General features: G+C 34.6%; 1 protein-coding gene across 2 annotated transcripts in view; it reads left to right on the forward strand.

Moving 5' to 3' along the window:
• Positions 1-14,103, forward strand: part of Mcf2 (MCF.2 cell line derived transforming sequence) — a 76,639-nt gene that overhangs the window by 46,167 nt on the left and 16,369 nt on the right. Inside the window, exons 13-19 of one of the 2 annotated variants that reach the window (XM_026392224.1) lie at positions 54-101; positions 3,187-3,224; positions 6,035-6,123; positions 8,313-8,379; positions 9,062-9,177; positions 9,276-9,345; positions 11,526-11,618. In XM_026392224.1, the coding sequence (XP_026248009.1) occupies positions 54-101; positions 3,187-3,224; positions 6,035-6,123; positions 8,313-8,379; positions 9,062-9,177; positions 9,276-9,345; positions 11,526-11,618 (521 nt within the window). The remainder of the gene's footprint in view (positions 1-53; positions 102-3,186; positions 3,225-6,034; positions 6,124-8,312; positions 8,380-9,061; positions 9,178-9,275; positions 9,346-11,525; positions 11,619-14,103) is intronic. The other variant, XM_026392225.2, reaches the window with a different exon arrangement.

Here is a 14,103-nt window from a genome sequence, read left to right on the forward strand (position 1 = left end):
TCGTTTCATTTTTCTTTCTCATATTCTTATTTAATTATACTTTCCTTCTGCAGTGGGAATTGGATACTCTTTCTTTCAAGCATGTAAGCTTTTTTCAAAAGGTACCCATTTTTATTATATTACTTATCAGTACATTTTCTGAGTTTGTGTACATGTGAAAAACCAGTTTGGCATCTAAATTCAGCAGCAATTCATTCTTGAGTTCTGCCCACAAGGAACTTTTTTCTTTCCATTTTTTTCCATAATGACTACCCATTATTCTCAGTATTAAACTTACCCTTGAAAATGAACATGTAAAAAATAACTTATGCTCCTAAACTCAGAATCTGTAATAAAATGACCATTCGAAATAGAAAAAAAAAATGGTAGTGTTAAAGCGAATCTGGCTTTCATTCTTTTGAAAGACTCTCATGCCTTCCACAACCCAGCCATTTGTTGGAAGTAGCTTGGGTTTGCTTTAGTTAAGACTGCCTAATGTATTTATGAGAAAGAAGGCAGCTTAATGAATAAATGGCATGGACACATAAATGATTTTATCCATTATTGACCATGGTTTGAAAATGAAATCAAAGCATTATTTATGCTGCAAACTTTGTTCCTTTTACTACATTGCTCTGTGAGTAAATGGGGATTATAACAATCTATTCCAGGCTGTTCTTTAGGAGTTTTGCAAAGACAATTATACAAGATTGAACCAAATCAAAATTTGTTTATTTTTCATAAAAATGAGTCAAACTGTTTTTTTTGTTGTTCTTTGTTTTTGTTCATTTTTTTCTTTGTATTGAATTGTGTACTTAGCACAGTGACTGGCAACTAGCAGGATATAAAAAATATTTGTTGAATTATCAACAAGGACAGAGAGGAATCTTGGAAGGACATTTTCAGTGAGGGATAAAGCATTAAATGCGGTTTGAGCTTCTAAGTCAGTATCTGTAGTCTAGATCTTTGTTATAAGCTTTAGACTTATGCTTACAATTTGCTTCCTTGGATTTCTCATAGGAAACTTAAACTCAGTACACTCCAAATGAATGCCTTTCTCCTGCAGACCTTTTCTTCTTCTGCAAATGGCACTATGATTTCCCTAGTTGCCCAAGCTTAGGACCTCAGTTCTTGTTTCTTACTCCTGCCCCACCTCTAATAGATCAAAAACTCCTACATCCTGTGGATATTTACTCCCTAAGTACCTCTCTTACCCATCTACTTTTCCATCCCTATTGCTTTCCTTACTGCCACTTTCCTAGTCCAAGCTAACATCCATGGCTTGACAACTGCAACAGTCTCCCTGTCTCCACACTCCCCCTGCCTGCTTTTCCTTCCTTTTCTTCCATGTCTTACTCACACATACACTCTTGCCTCCCTTTCCCTTGGTAGCTCCTAATTCTCCCTCAGATTTTATATTTCTAGGCCACTTCCTTCAGGTAAGCTTTTTCTTCCTATCTCTTTCCTCCCCTGAGTTAGGTGTTCATGCCGTGATAACAGGCCTCCCAGTTCTCTTCAGCTTTAGTATGTATTTCTTCAGCTTTAGTATAATTGCTTGTTTTCTGACTCACTTGCTAGACTATAAGCTCTTTAAGAGCATGGACTGGGTACACTTCATCTTTGTGCATCCCCAAAGAGCTTAGTGTATCATATGGCACTCCATCATTTTGTATATATTTATATTGCTGAAAGAATGAATATATTTTCACAAAAGATATTTTTATAGTTAGTTGTGTATATATTCCTTTTGCCTCTCTTAATATATTTACAAAAAATTGATTAGTAAAACCAATGATTATTTCCTAAGTTAACTTTAGAAATAAGTTTGAACCTCTGTATATCAGGTTTCTTTAAAGTGGGGCACAAAGTGGGTTTTTTTTGAGAAACTGATTTTACATGGTAATTCCCACCAAATTTGCTATATATTTATATGTGATTATATAATAATCATGCATAAAAATCATATGCACAATAGATTTATATTTTAATAAACGAAAGTGAAGTATACAAAACCTAGAGTGTACAACATTACATCCTTTTCCTGAGTGTGCCTGGCTGCCACTGAGAATTGAAGGATAAACAGTGTTTCTTCTTGCTGAGACGGGAGTCCATGTAACTTGTATGGGGGACAGCCTTTTGGCAGCCCTGATAACTTAATCTACTCTTTGGACCATGCCCTTGGCTTTTTAGGAACGTCTAACTTATTGCTCAATAATACAGGGACTCGCCCTTTATAAATATCATAAATTATTTAAAAATAAAAATTAAAATGTTGAAAAGATGGTGGAATGAGATGGACATCATTATCCTAGGTACATGTATGAATACACATGTGGTGTGACACTACATTGTGTACAAACAGAGAAATGAAAAGTTGTGCTTCAAAAACCATGCTCAATTCATAATTTCTTGATCTTTAAATTTATTTTTATGTACATAGTCAAGAATAATTCTTCCATCACTGTCAGAAAATGTTCCAGAGATAAATAAAAGAAGCCATAAGTGAGACCTAAAAAATAATAAAGTTTTGAATTTTGATGAAGGGTTTCTTTATTTGGGGAATTTTAACATATTTTTGAAATGTTAGTTTAGATAGTGGTTAGAAACATGTACTCTAATTGTAGACTATATGGATTTAAACAACTACCTCTGCTTCTTGAACAATATACTGACCTTAGTCCTTATCTATGAAATGAGTATAGGAGTCCTTACCTACCTCCCAGGGAGGATATGAGGATTATAAAAGAGAATGTGTCCATAGGGCTTACATCAGTACCTGGTGCGCAGTAAGTGTCAAATAAATGTTAGATTCTCTAATTTCTAGGATAAATTAGAATTTTTAAGAGAATTTTTGATCCACATATGATTTACAATCTGATTAAATGTTTACATGTTAGAATGACCATGAAACCTGAAAATATTTACAAATCTACAAATAATTATGAGCATTAATACCTAGCTTTGTGCTTAGCAAGTAAGAGAATGTTTGAGGAAATGGGTGAGTACTTAGCAAAATCATGCCCAATAAGAAGTTGAAATGGTATGTTATGTCTAACCAATAACTGTCTCCTATAGTGTGATTTAAAAATACTAATACAAACATGTTGGACTATGAACTCTAATTATTTAATAAATTCACATGTGTTTTCATTAAAAGTGTTGACTTTAATTCTGATTTGAAATTCTTCTTTCATATTTTTGTACCAGGGAAGAAGACTTGGAGACAAAATCAGAGCAACTTAAAGGTAAATATCATCAATTAATTCAAAACTCATTTTATTTCTGTAGTTGCAGAATTGGTATGGGGCTTAAGCCATATTTTTCACTCACTGGACCAATGTTGTGCATCTCAAAGCTGATTTTATCTTAACGATAAAAGCTGCTGCTGCATTGTGTCTAATTGCAGTACTGATATAGTCACAGATGTATGAACAATTTCGCAAGTCCTAGCTCATGTTCAAAATCACTTCTGTAGAATATTAAGTTCCAGCTTCTCTACACTGCACCTCCATAAACCTAAATAACATCATACCTTTCTACAGAAGGAACTTCCTTTCATGAAGGATTCCAATCCCTCAAGTATGAAGGGAGGACAGGGGCCAAGTTCTAATGAACCATGCAGAGGCTAACTGTGGTTCAGAAAGAAATCCATTAATTTCTTCATATATATAGAATTCCTCCACCTCTTATCCTCAGTTTCACTTTCACAGTTTCAGTTATCCGTGGTTAATTGTGCTCCAAAAATATTAAGAGGGAGAGGGAAAGATAGAAAAAGGGAGATTCAGGGTGGGGACAGAGGAGTGCACATAATACAATATATAGTTAAAATTGTTCCATTTTATTAGGTTATTGTTAATCTCTTAACTGTGCCTAATTTATAAGTTATATTTTATCATAGGCACATATGTATTGGGAAAAAAATCATATGTACAATAGTCCTCCCTTCTCAGTTCTCCATGATAGGCTGGGATCTGCAGAGAATAGTCTCATGATAGCTACAAGAGCCTACATTTTATTTGTGTGTTCTTGATGGTAAATAAGACAAGGACATATCTCCAAGAGGCTATATTGTAAGGCATAGGGGTACAAATTGTAGAACTAGATTGCTCTTAATTTCACTTCCATCACTTACTAGTGGTATAACTTTAGGTAAATTCTGTGGATCTCAGACACCTTATTTATAAAATAGGGATAGTAATATATGACATGAAGTTAGTGTAAAGATAAAATAATATTTATGAAGCACTTGAACAATGGTAATATGGTAATATTCTAAGTTCTTATTTTAATATCGTGAAGCTAGTGAATGGCCTATATTGATGTATACAAGGCCTGGTCAGCATGTTGTACGACCACAACTTACTAGTTTCAAGAAGGAAATGAAGTGAATGCCAAATTCTGTAGTCTTCCATGTCGTTCCAGCCTCTTGGAGATATTTCCATGTCTTTCCATTCTAGTGTCAACTCATGACACCTCTTCTTAGATTTATTCAGTTCCATATCCCCAGGGAAAAATCATGAGATGGTGGCTCTGTGAATTTTCTTGGTGGGGCATCCAGCTAAACACAGTTCCAAATTGCATTCTTTTGATTCAAGTAAATTTTAGGAATCCTTAGGTTTTGAAAATGTTATATTTCAAATATTTCCACATATGTATTTCAGAAATCTGATAGGAGTAAATGGAACATACCTACCTGATAAAGGTAGTATGCAGTATTTTTAGTGTTAAGTATAATATTAAAATGATGATAATAGTTGGTACATTTGCCAGGTGTAACAAAGCATATTCGCAGGAGGGAATATGATAAAAGTGATAACCCACAGACTTTGACACTTGGGCTTGACTGTCTCATCACCTATTAAATATGAGACTTTTTAAAAAATTAGTCTTATAATTACTCTTTTTAATTTTTTTTGTAGTTATAGATGGACAGAATGCCTTTATTTTGTTTTTATTTGCTGCTGAGGATCAAACCCAGTGCCTCACACATGCTAGGCAAGTCCTCTGCCACTAAGCTAAAGCCCCAGCCCTTAAGCATGTGACTTTGATCATGTTACTAAACCTCTATGAGTCTCATTTTTTTCCCATCTTTAAAATGGAAAAAAGAATGCCTTAGCTTTCTAAATTGCTGAGGATTGATTACAATGATGTATGTCAAGCTCTTAGGATTGTGTCTGCATAATATGTAGAAATTTGTTACAAATGTTCTTGTTCACAAGTATTGCCATGCATAGGCCACATTTTTTTTGAAATATTTAATTGATAAATCCAGTACTTCATTTTAGGTTTTAGCTGTCACAAAATAATGTTGAATTTACTTAGAGGTCAGGTTTTTGGCAAGCTCAAATGTCTGATATAGGTGGGATCCCAGGAATATATTTTAAATGTTTCTGAAGAGCAATTAACCATCACAAATTTCATGTAGTTGACTCAGTAGACCAGTCCAAGTTCTGTAGAGTCTGCAAAAAAAGGCAACAGTTTAGGATCAGGGAAGCCATTTGTAGGAACAACTAACATGTGACAGACAGGAGACACAGAGATGTACGGGTACAGCCATTTTGAAAAAGGATAGTTCTCTGTCTCAGTAGCCCTGGAAATGCATCATTAGATTTTATCACATTTAAGTTTTTGATGATACCACTGAGTTATTAAGAAAAGGATCATTTATGTTGTTTGTCTTTGATTAAAAAACTTAAGGATGCATGTAATATTTGCTAGGAGCTTTTCTGTAAAAAACTAAGACTAAAAAGCCATTTTGGTTTTTCAATGAATAAATTTTAATTATCTGGAAAATAAACTTTTATGAATTGACTTTCTTTCCCCAAAGTGCCAGATAAATGAAAATATACAAAATAAATTAGTATCTTAAATATTATCTTTCCAAGTAACTCAAATCTTTCATTTTACTAATATATATCAAAACTACTTTTAAAAAAATCTGTTATTTTTCAGTTTATGTACAGTTAGGACCTGAAGTAAACTTAATTTGAGCTATGTGTCCTTGAAGAACTATACACATACATGCTAATATAACTTTTTGTTTTCATAATTTCAGATTGAAGTAGTCCATGATTGTCAGGAGAAGAGAAGTTCTGCTCAACCCTCCAGTTTGGACAATGACAATAGCTTGGATGTTTTAAAGAAGTATCTTTTATTTATTTACATAAACTCATATACACATCACCCCCGGAGGACTCTTTGGTTCAGTGTTGAAAAGCCAATATGCTTAGAATTTTGAGCACATTTCCAGCATGTCATGCCTACTGTAATCCTAGTGACTTTGGATGCTGAGGCAGGAGGATGGCAAGTTCAAGGCCAGCCTCAGCAACTTAGTGAGGCCCTGAGAAACTTAGCAAGACCCTGTCTCAAAATAATTTTTTTTTTTTGTGTTCACAGAATTGGGTTCTTCTTGGGTGTGATAAAGAGTGCTAGTTGAGGTGTGAGTCTTGAATTTAGGCTTTACCAACCTATAGTCTGTTTGTTACTTGAGGAAAATTATTTAGAATTTTTCAGATTTTTCATTTCTCCTTTTTTTTCCCAGGTGGGAAATAAAAATGAAACGTTTTGCTTTTTAATTTGTTTTTTCAGCTTTAGTGAGGTATAATTGACAACTATCATTGTATATATTTAAGGAATATAATGTGATACTTTGAGACTTTGATACAAGTATACTTTATGAAGTGATTATCATACTTGAGTTAGTTAACACATCTGTCACCTAATAAATTTGCTTCTTTTGGTGGTGAGGCTACTAAGTATCTAAGATCTACTTTCATTTTTTTTGATAGATCATTACATTTATTTAGTACAATGTCCTTGCTTTATAAATATTACCCCAACCAAGTGGGACTTATAAAAAGCTAGGTGAAGAACATTGAGGAACAGTTAGATAACATGCCCACTAGTAGATGGCAGATCTAGGGTTTGAGGCCAAGAAGTTTGATTTAGGAGTTTGTATACTTTATCACTTTTTTTTAGTACCTGGGACTGAACCCAGGGATGCTTTGCCACTGAGCTACATCCCCAGTTTTTATTTTTTTATTTTGAGACGGCATCTCACTAAAGTTGCTTAGACTAGCCTCAAACATATGATCCTGTGTCTCAGCCTCCCAAGTTGCTGGTATCACTGGGATTACAGGCATGTGCCACTTTATTGCTTCTTAAAGTCACATATATCCATGTCTTATTGAGGTTAACTGACATTATAAACTGAACATTCTTAAAATATCTGCTTTAAGTTTTTAAAAGCCATTTTGGGTGTGCAGTTCAATAGTGTTCACTATATCTGCTGTGTAACGGCTAAGATCTACTTTCTAAGCAAATTTTCAGTATATGATACAGTATAAAAATTAGAGTCAGCATGTGGATGTTCAATCCCTAGAGCTGATTCAACTTATAAGTGAAAGTTTAAATCCTTTGGTCAACATCATTTCTTCTTTTTTAAAAAAGGTGAAAATGAATGAAATGAAAAAGGATTGTATAGATACTGTTTTAAAGACACTAACATTAATCATTGTTTGGCTAACTTTTACAATATTGTATTACTATTCTAGACTTGCATATTTGCCTTTTAAATTTTATGTCACAGAATGATAAGTAGCCAGTATTTTGCAGCAAGTTGAATATGGACTTTTAAATGCTACATGCTTTAAGATGTTAGAAGACGAAAAGAAAGTAAAAAAGAACCAAAGCGTAGTTAAATTAAATGGATTAATATAAGTAATCCATTTAATTTAACTACCCTTTGGTTCTTTTTTACTTTCTTATATTGGTAAGAGGAAAATTAAATATAAAGTCAATTGATGTTGAAATGTATTTTATTTTACAGAGACAGTAGACAAAATTACTACAGAAACTTAAGTATGATTTACACTTGGGAAGACCAGTATAATACATCTATTGTGTGTCTTAGAAAAATTCAGAATATTACCTGGAACAGGGGAAAATGATGCTAAGAATGCTACTATCTTTTATTTATTTATTTGAGAAAGGGTACTAAGAACTCAGAAAAGTATGCCGCCCAAAAATAAATACATAAACATCAGACATTTAGGAATAGATTTTGTGAGTTTTTTAGTAAATTGATTCTTAATCTTAGTGAATTAGAAATAATTTTGTAAGTCATTAATAACCCTTGAGTACCCCTGTTTCTTTTGAATATATTTTAAACAGCCCTGTGGGTGGTACTTTCAGTTATTTTGATGCTAAAACCCAAACCACTGGTAGTTCCAATGACTTAAGTATTTTTTCCTTCAAAGACTTATAATAACTGAAACAATGTTATACAATTCTAAATAATATAATAACTGGTAAATATGGTCTTTTCATTTTAGCCACGTCCTAAATGAGCTGATACAGACTGAGAGAGTGTATGTTCGAGAGCTGTTTACTGTGCTGTTGGTAAGTGACTCCCATTTTCCTGAATGGTCCCTTGATACATTCATTAGAAAGTGTTTAAGGCAATTTTCGAGTTCTGACTCCTTCCTCAATTGTCACATGGTAGTAGTGGATATGGTACCCATTGTTTGAGGCTGCATGTTTAAATGTGTATATTTATATTCTCTCTCAGTACTGGGAATGGTTGATTCAGAATTTATTACAGAAGAGAAATGCTATTCTCTTAGGGATATAGTGGATTGTTGTAATTAATCCCAAGGTGCTATTTAGAGATTGTGGTAAAAAGAACTGAGAATAGGATAAAAATACTCATTTGACATAAATGTCACAGTATTTATTTGGTCATAAAAAATCTAAACACTTATTGCCAATTTAAGAAGTTGATTACCTGTACTATACTTTTTCATACTTGATTTCTATTTTGTTATCAACAATGCAGCTATCTTGAAAGGCCAAAGACTGTCATTTTATTCTGCCCATCCAGTGGAAATCCTTAACTTCCCTATGTTGCTTTCTAAAGAAAAATGTTATGGATAACATTTAAATATCCTAGATCCCAAAGTTAACATTCAAACAGCTTTACCCACAAATCCCTATATATTGTACTGTACTTAGACCTTTAGTTGCCCAATCAACTATTAATGTAAATATTATAAAGAAGCCTAAATATATTTATTTTGAATAGGGCTATCGAGCGGAGATGGATAATCCAGAGATGTTTGATCTTATGCCACCTGTCCTGAGAAATAAAAAAGATGTTCTCTTTGGAAATATGGCAGAAATATATGAATTCCATAACAAGTATGTAATTGTCAAATTGAGTATTTTTTCATGATGTTTTTGAAAGGGCCATTGACCAGTTTATTATTTTTCACATTTTTTCTCTGAAAATTTCACAGCATTTTCATGAGCAGCCTGGAAAATTGCTCTGATGCTCCAGAAAGAGTGGGACCTTGCTTCCTGGAAAGGGTTAGTCTAATTTTTTTTTTTAAGTTATATAAATACGGGACACCAAAATAAAAACTCACTTATGAGAGTATATTCAGAGTCAAAATAGGTTTTTAAAACATCTTTGTTTTTGGAGAAGTGACATCAACTCCAATAAGTACTTAATGCAAAACCAAGTTTTGTTGTAGAAACTGATGTAATGGGGTATCCAGAGCATGTGTTGCATATTCTATAGTAGCAAATACTTCAGTGTCTCAACTCCTAGGAATGGTGATCCTAGGGATTCAGGGATCATTCTGGGTGTTAAAATGTGAGAGTTGGGATCCTCTTAGCAAAACCACCCTGGGCTTGGTTATTTTTAACCTAAAAGATACCTTGGTATTCCCCTGCAATTCATGTAAAAATCTTATAATTAGATCTAGTCTGGCATTCAGCCAGCAAGGCATTTATCACAGGAACTTCACAAAACAGAAAGTTGTCTTTTCTTTTAATTTAACTAAGTCATTCAGGGAGGCTCATTATTCCATGTCCCAAGAGTACACTCAGTAAAATTGACTTTCTAGGTTAGTGATTGTGTTCTCCTCCATTAGAGTTTTCCCTCAGAAATAGATTTTTGCTTAGCCTGTTTTGCTTTTCTAGTTCCTCCTCTTCCTGAAAGATCAGTTCTGCTTTGGTTTGGGAGTCATTTTTGATAGATAGAATTGTTGAAACTCAAAATGAGTATTTGTCCCAGAAAGTGTTTATAAAATGAGAAGAGAATAAGGCTAAGAAAGAACTGCATATCAATGTCTTTCTCAACGTGTTCTAACTTGAAACTTATTTGAACTATGGACAGTTTCTTTCCCAACAGTGGTGAATCTTCCCTTTGGATTACTACATAAGACCACTACTGACTGGAAATTTTACATTTACTATGTATCTTTACATGTGTACACAAATTCTCTCACCAACTTGATGAGAAAATCTTTGAGACAGGGTCCATATCCTATATATGTATCTCTCATGAGGTTAGTAGAGTTCTTGGCAGCTAGTAATGGTTTAATAAATGATTATTGATGGTAATGTTTATTCATTAAACAACCATCTACTGAACATCTTCTTTGTTCCAAGTGCTGTGCTAGGTGATGTGGATACCCAGCCAAAGACTATTTATTCAGGTAGAAAAACATGGAAACCATTAATTTCATATAGCACCCGTTGTCCTATATTAGAGATATACAAAGGGTCCTGTGGGAATCCAAATAAGGAACATCGTGTTAGCTTTTCATTGCTGGAACAAAATGCCTGAGAACAACAATTTAGAGAGGGAAAGATTAATTTTGCTCATGGCTTCAGCAGTTTCAGTTCATGATCACCTGGCTCCATTGCCTTGGACCTGAGGCAAGTAGAACATCATGGCAGAAAGGTGTGGTGGGAAGGTTTTGAGGGACATGATAGCAATACATTTCCAGGGCACACACCCAGTGACCTACTTCCTTCTGCTAGATCCCACCTCCTAATGTTTCCACCATTTCCCACTAATATCAAATTATTACCATCAATGGATTAATCTACTGATGAGGTCAGATCCCCAATAATCCATTTACTTCCCCAAATGCCCCACCTCTGAACATTGCTGCATTGGGGAATAAGCCTTCAACACATGAGCCTTTGGGGGTCATTCCAGATCTAAACCATAACAGGCATCTTATGCATCTGTGGGGTATAAGCAAATGGCTTTATAGAAGAGATGACTCGTGAGATGAATGGTAAAGAATGAGTAGGATATAGCATAAATGAGTATTATGGAGAGAAAATTGCATAGGCAGATACCTAGATGGGTTATGCTACAGTGGTGATGCCCCAGTGATGAACCAAGGACTGCAGGCTGACTTGAAGGTTAGCTCCAAATTCATTCACTAGGGAACTGAGAAACTAGTAGCATAGAAAGAGCACATTACTTGGCTATGAAAAGATTTTTTATTCAGACAGAGGAGCCTTTCCCCCGCCCCTTAACTCTCAAACTTGGCAAGTGGAAGTTCAGAAAATCACGAGTCCCACCATCAGGTCCAACACATATGCTGATCTTTGAATATGAAGAGGGCTCCTTTAGGTCATAGTCCCTATAATGCTTTGCCATACTCACTCTTATTCTGCTTTTCTTGGTAAGAAAAGTTCATATTTGCAAATTGTTAATATGTTTGAATTTGTTCTCATCACAGAAGGATGATTTTCAGATATATGCAAAATACTGTCAGAATAAGCCCAGATCAGAGATAATTTGGAAGAAGTATTCAGAATGTGCCTTTTTCCAGGTATGATAATTAAGTATTGGATATGTTTTTTCTGGGAGATAGTGGGATACTTCTTATTTATAAGTTCATTTCTACTTTGAGTAACTTATATATGCATGTAAGTTAAAGAGCAATTCTCCTGTCTCCAAAACACACACACACACACACACACACACTTTCTGTTCCCTAGAAGCAACCACTTCCGGTGCTTTTAACTACTTCTTTTGATATTTACCTCTATATATCCAAATAGCATGCTCATCCTCCTCCTTCCTACCCTGTAAAAAGAGGATTTAGCTCTTTCACTGCCACTTGATCATATACACGTATAGTTCTTTCTTCCAAAATTTCCAATATAGTTATATTGTAATTTTGGTTAGATTTATGTACTGCATTTAATTGTTGAGACTATTATTTCTCTGCTTAAATAATCCATTTGATATAGTATGATTGCTTTTCCTCCCCTTTTGTTTTTCTTACAGTTGTTTTTTTACTCACACAACTTTCTAGATACTTGTCTTAATTCTACTGACACTTCTTCCAGTTTTAGGAGTTATAAAAATATACTCTTGCAATATTTATATACATTGATTTTCTTTAAATTGTATCTTCTTGAAGAAGTATCTCCTAGGGGTTTCTGGCCAGCTAATCTTGACTCACTAGGCCTGATGCATAGTTTTCATCTCAGGATCTTGGTGAATATCATTTTTGAGACACCGTTCACTTGTCTCTTGAATAGGTTCTCTTGTTTCCTAGGTGCCACAATCTTATCATTCTTGTTGTATTTCCTTGTTTGGTAGAAAATATCTTCCAGTAATGTGTTGAGAAAATGTGCAATATAGGTAAATGTTTTTAAGAACATGTGTGTCTGCAAATATCTTTTTTTTTCTTCCATAACACTTTGATTGCTAACATGACTGGGTATAAAGTTCTAGGTAAGAAATGATAATCCTCAGGAATTTAAAGGAGTTGCTAAATTGCATCATTTTTTGGGGGGGGGTGTACCAGGGATTGAACCCAGGGGCACTCCACCACTGAGCCACATCTTCAGTCCTATTTTGTATTTTATTTTATTTTATTTTTGAGAGAGAGAGAGAGAGTTTTTTAATATTTATTTTTTATTTTTTGGAAGACACAACATCTTTGTTTTTATGTGGTGCTGAGGATCGAACCCAGGCCGCACGCATGCCAGGCGAGTGTGCTACCGCTTGAGCCACATCCCCAGCCCCAATTTTGTATTTTATTTAGAGACAGGGTCTCACTCAATTGCTTAGTGCGTCGCCATTGCCAAGGCTGGCTTTGAACTTGTAATCCTCCTGCCTCAGCCTTCTTAGCTGCTGGGATTACAAGCATGTTCCACTGCACCCAGCTAGCATCAGATTTTTGTTCCATTGCAGGAGATCCAATTTTTGTCCTTTGGGAGCTTATGAAAACTTATTTTGGGTGTTGGTGCCATTTTCATTCATTATGCTAGTCTTGTGCTGATGACATTGAATTTTGAGCTGCCAGTCCAAATTTACTAATTTTTTTCTATTTGATTTCCTCCATCCAGTTTTTCCCATTCTCCAATTTCTGGAATTTCTATTGTACAGATGGTACATATTGTGGACTGATCATCTAATATCTTTTCTTTCTGTTCTCTACCTCTTTGTATTCTTGTTATACTTTCTGGGATATATCTTTCACTCTTACTATTGAGGATTTTATTTCTGCCATTATGTCCTTAATTTTGAAAAGAATAACTTTTTGTTCTCTTGGTTCCTCTTAATACAATCCTGTTTTTGTTTCATAAATTCAATGTTTGCTTATTGATATGAAGATAATAGATTTTTACTTCTTTTTTTTTTCTTAACTAGGGATCAAACCCAGGGGTGCTATACCACTGAGTTACATCACCAGTCCTTTAAAAATATTTTTTAGTTGTAGTTGGATATGATACCTTATTTTATTTATTCATTTTTTTTATGTGGTACTGAGGATCTAAGCCAGGGCCTCACACATACTAGGCGAGTGCTCTATCACTGAGCCCCAGCCCCAGCCTTATCACCAGCCCTTTTTATTTTTTAATTTGAGACAGGGTCTCACTAAGTTGCTCAGGCATCTTGAACTCAAACTTCTGATCCTTCTGCCTCAGCCTCCTGAATCACTAGGATTACTGGTTTGTGCCATATGATTTTACTTTACAAAGTAGTTTTCTTCTCATGGCATAGATCCCGTTATCTTCAAATTGCTTCTATTTTTTTTCTTCTTTTTTCATTTAGTTCCTGCCACTCATCTTAGATGGTTTTCCTCAAAAGTCTGATGGTAGTTGTCTGTTCACTTATCTTAGGAGTGAGCTTTAAAAAACTCCTTGGAAAGTTCCTATGCATTTGTGGATTTATTGACCATGATCCTCTTGGTTGTGTGATTTGTCTGAAGTAGTTTCCTTAGGGGGATTCCTCAATACCTATATGTTTAGTTCCTTTGCTTGTCAGCTGTTTAGAGTTCCCAACCTGCTACCCAATGT

Source organism: Urocitellus parryii, chromosome X (assembly GCF_045843805.1).
Source record: "Urocitellus parryii isolate mUroPar1 chromosome X, mUroPar1.hap1, whole genome shotgun sequence".
Taxonomy (NCBI): Eukaryota; Metazoa; Chordata; class Mammalia; order Rodentia; family Sciuridae; genus Urocitellus; species Urocitellus parryii.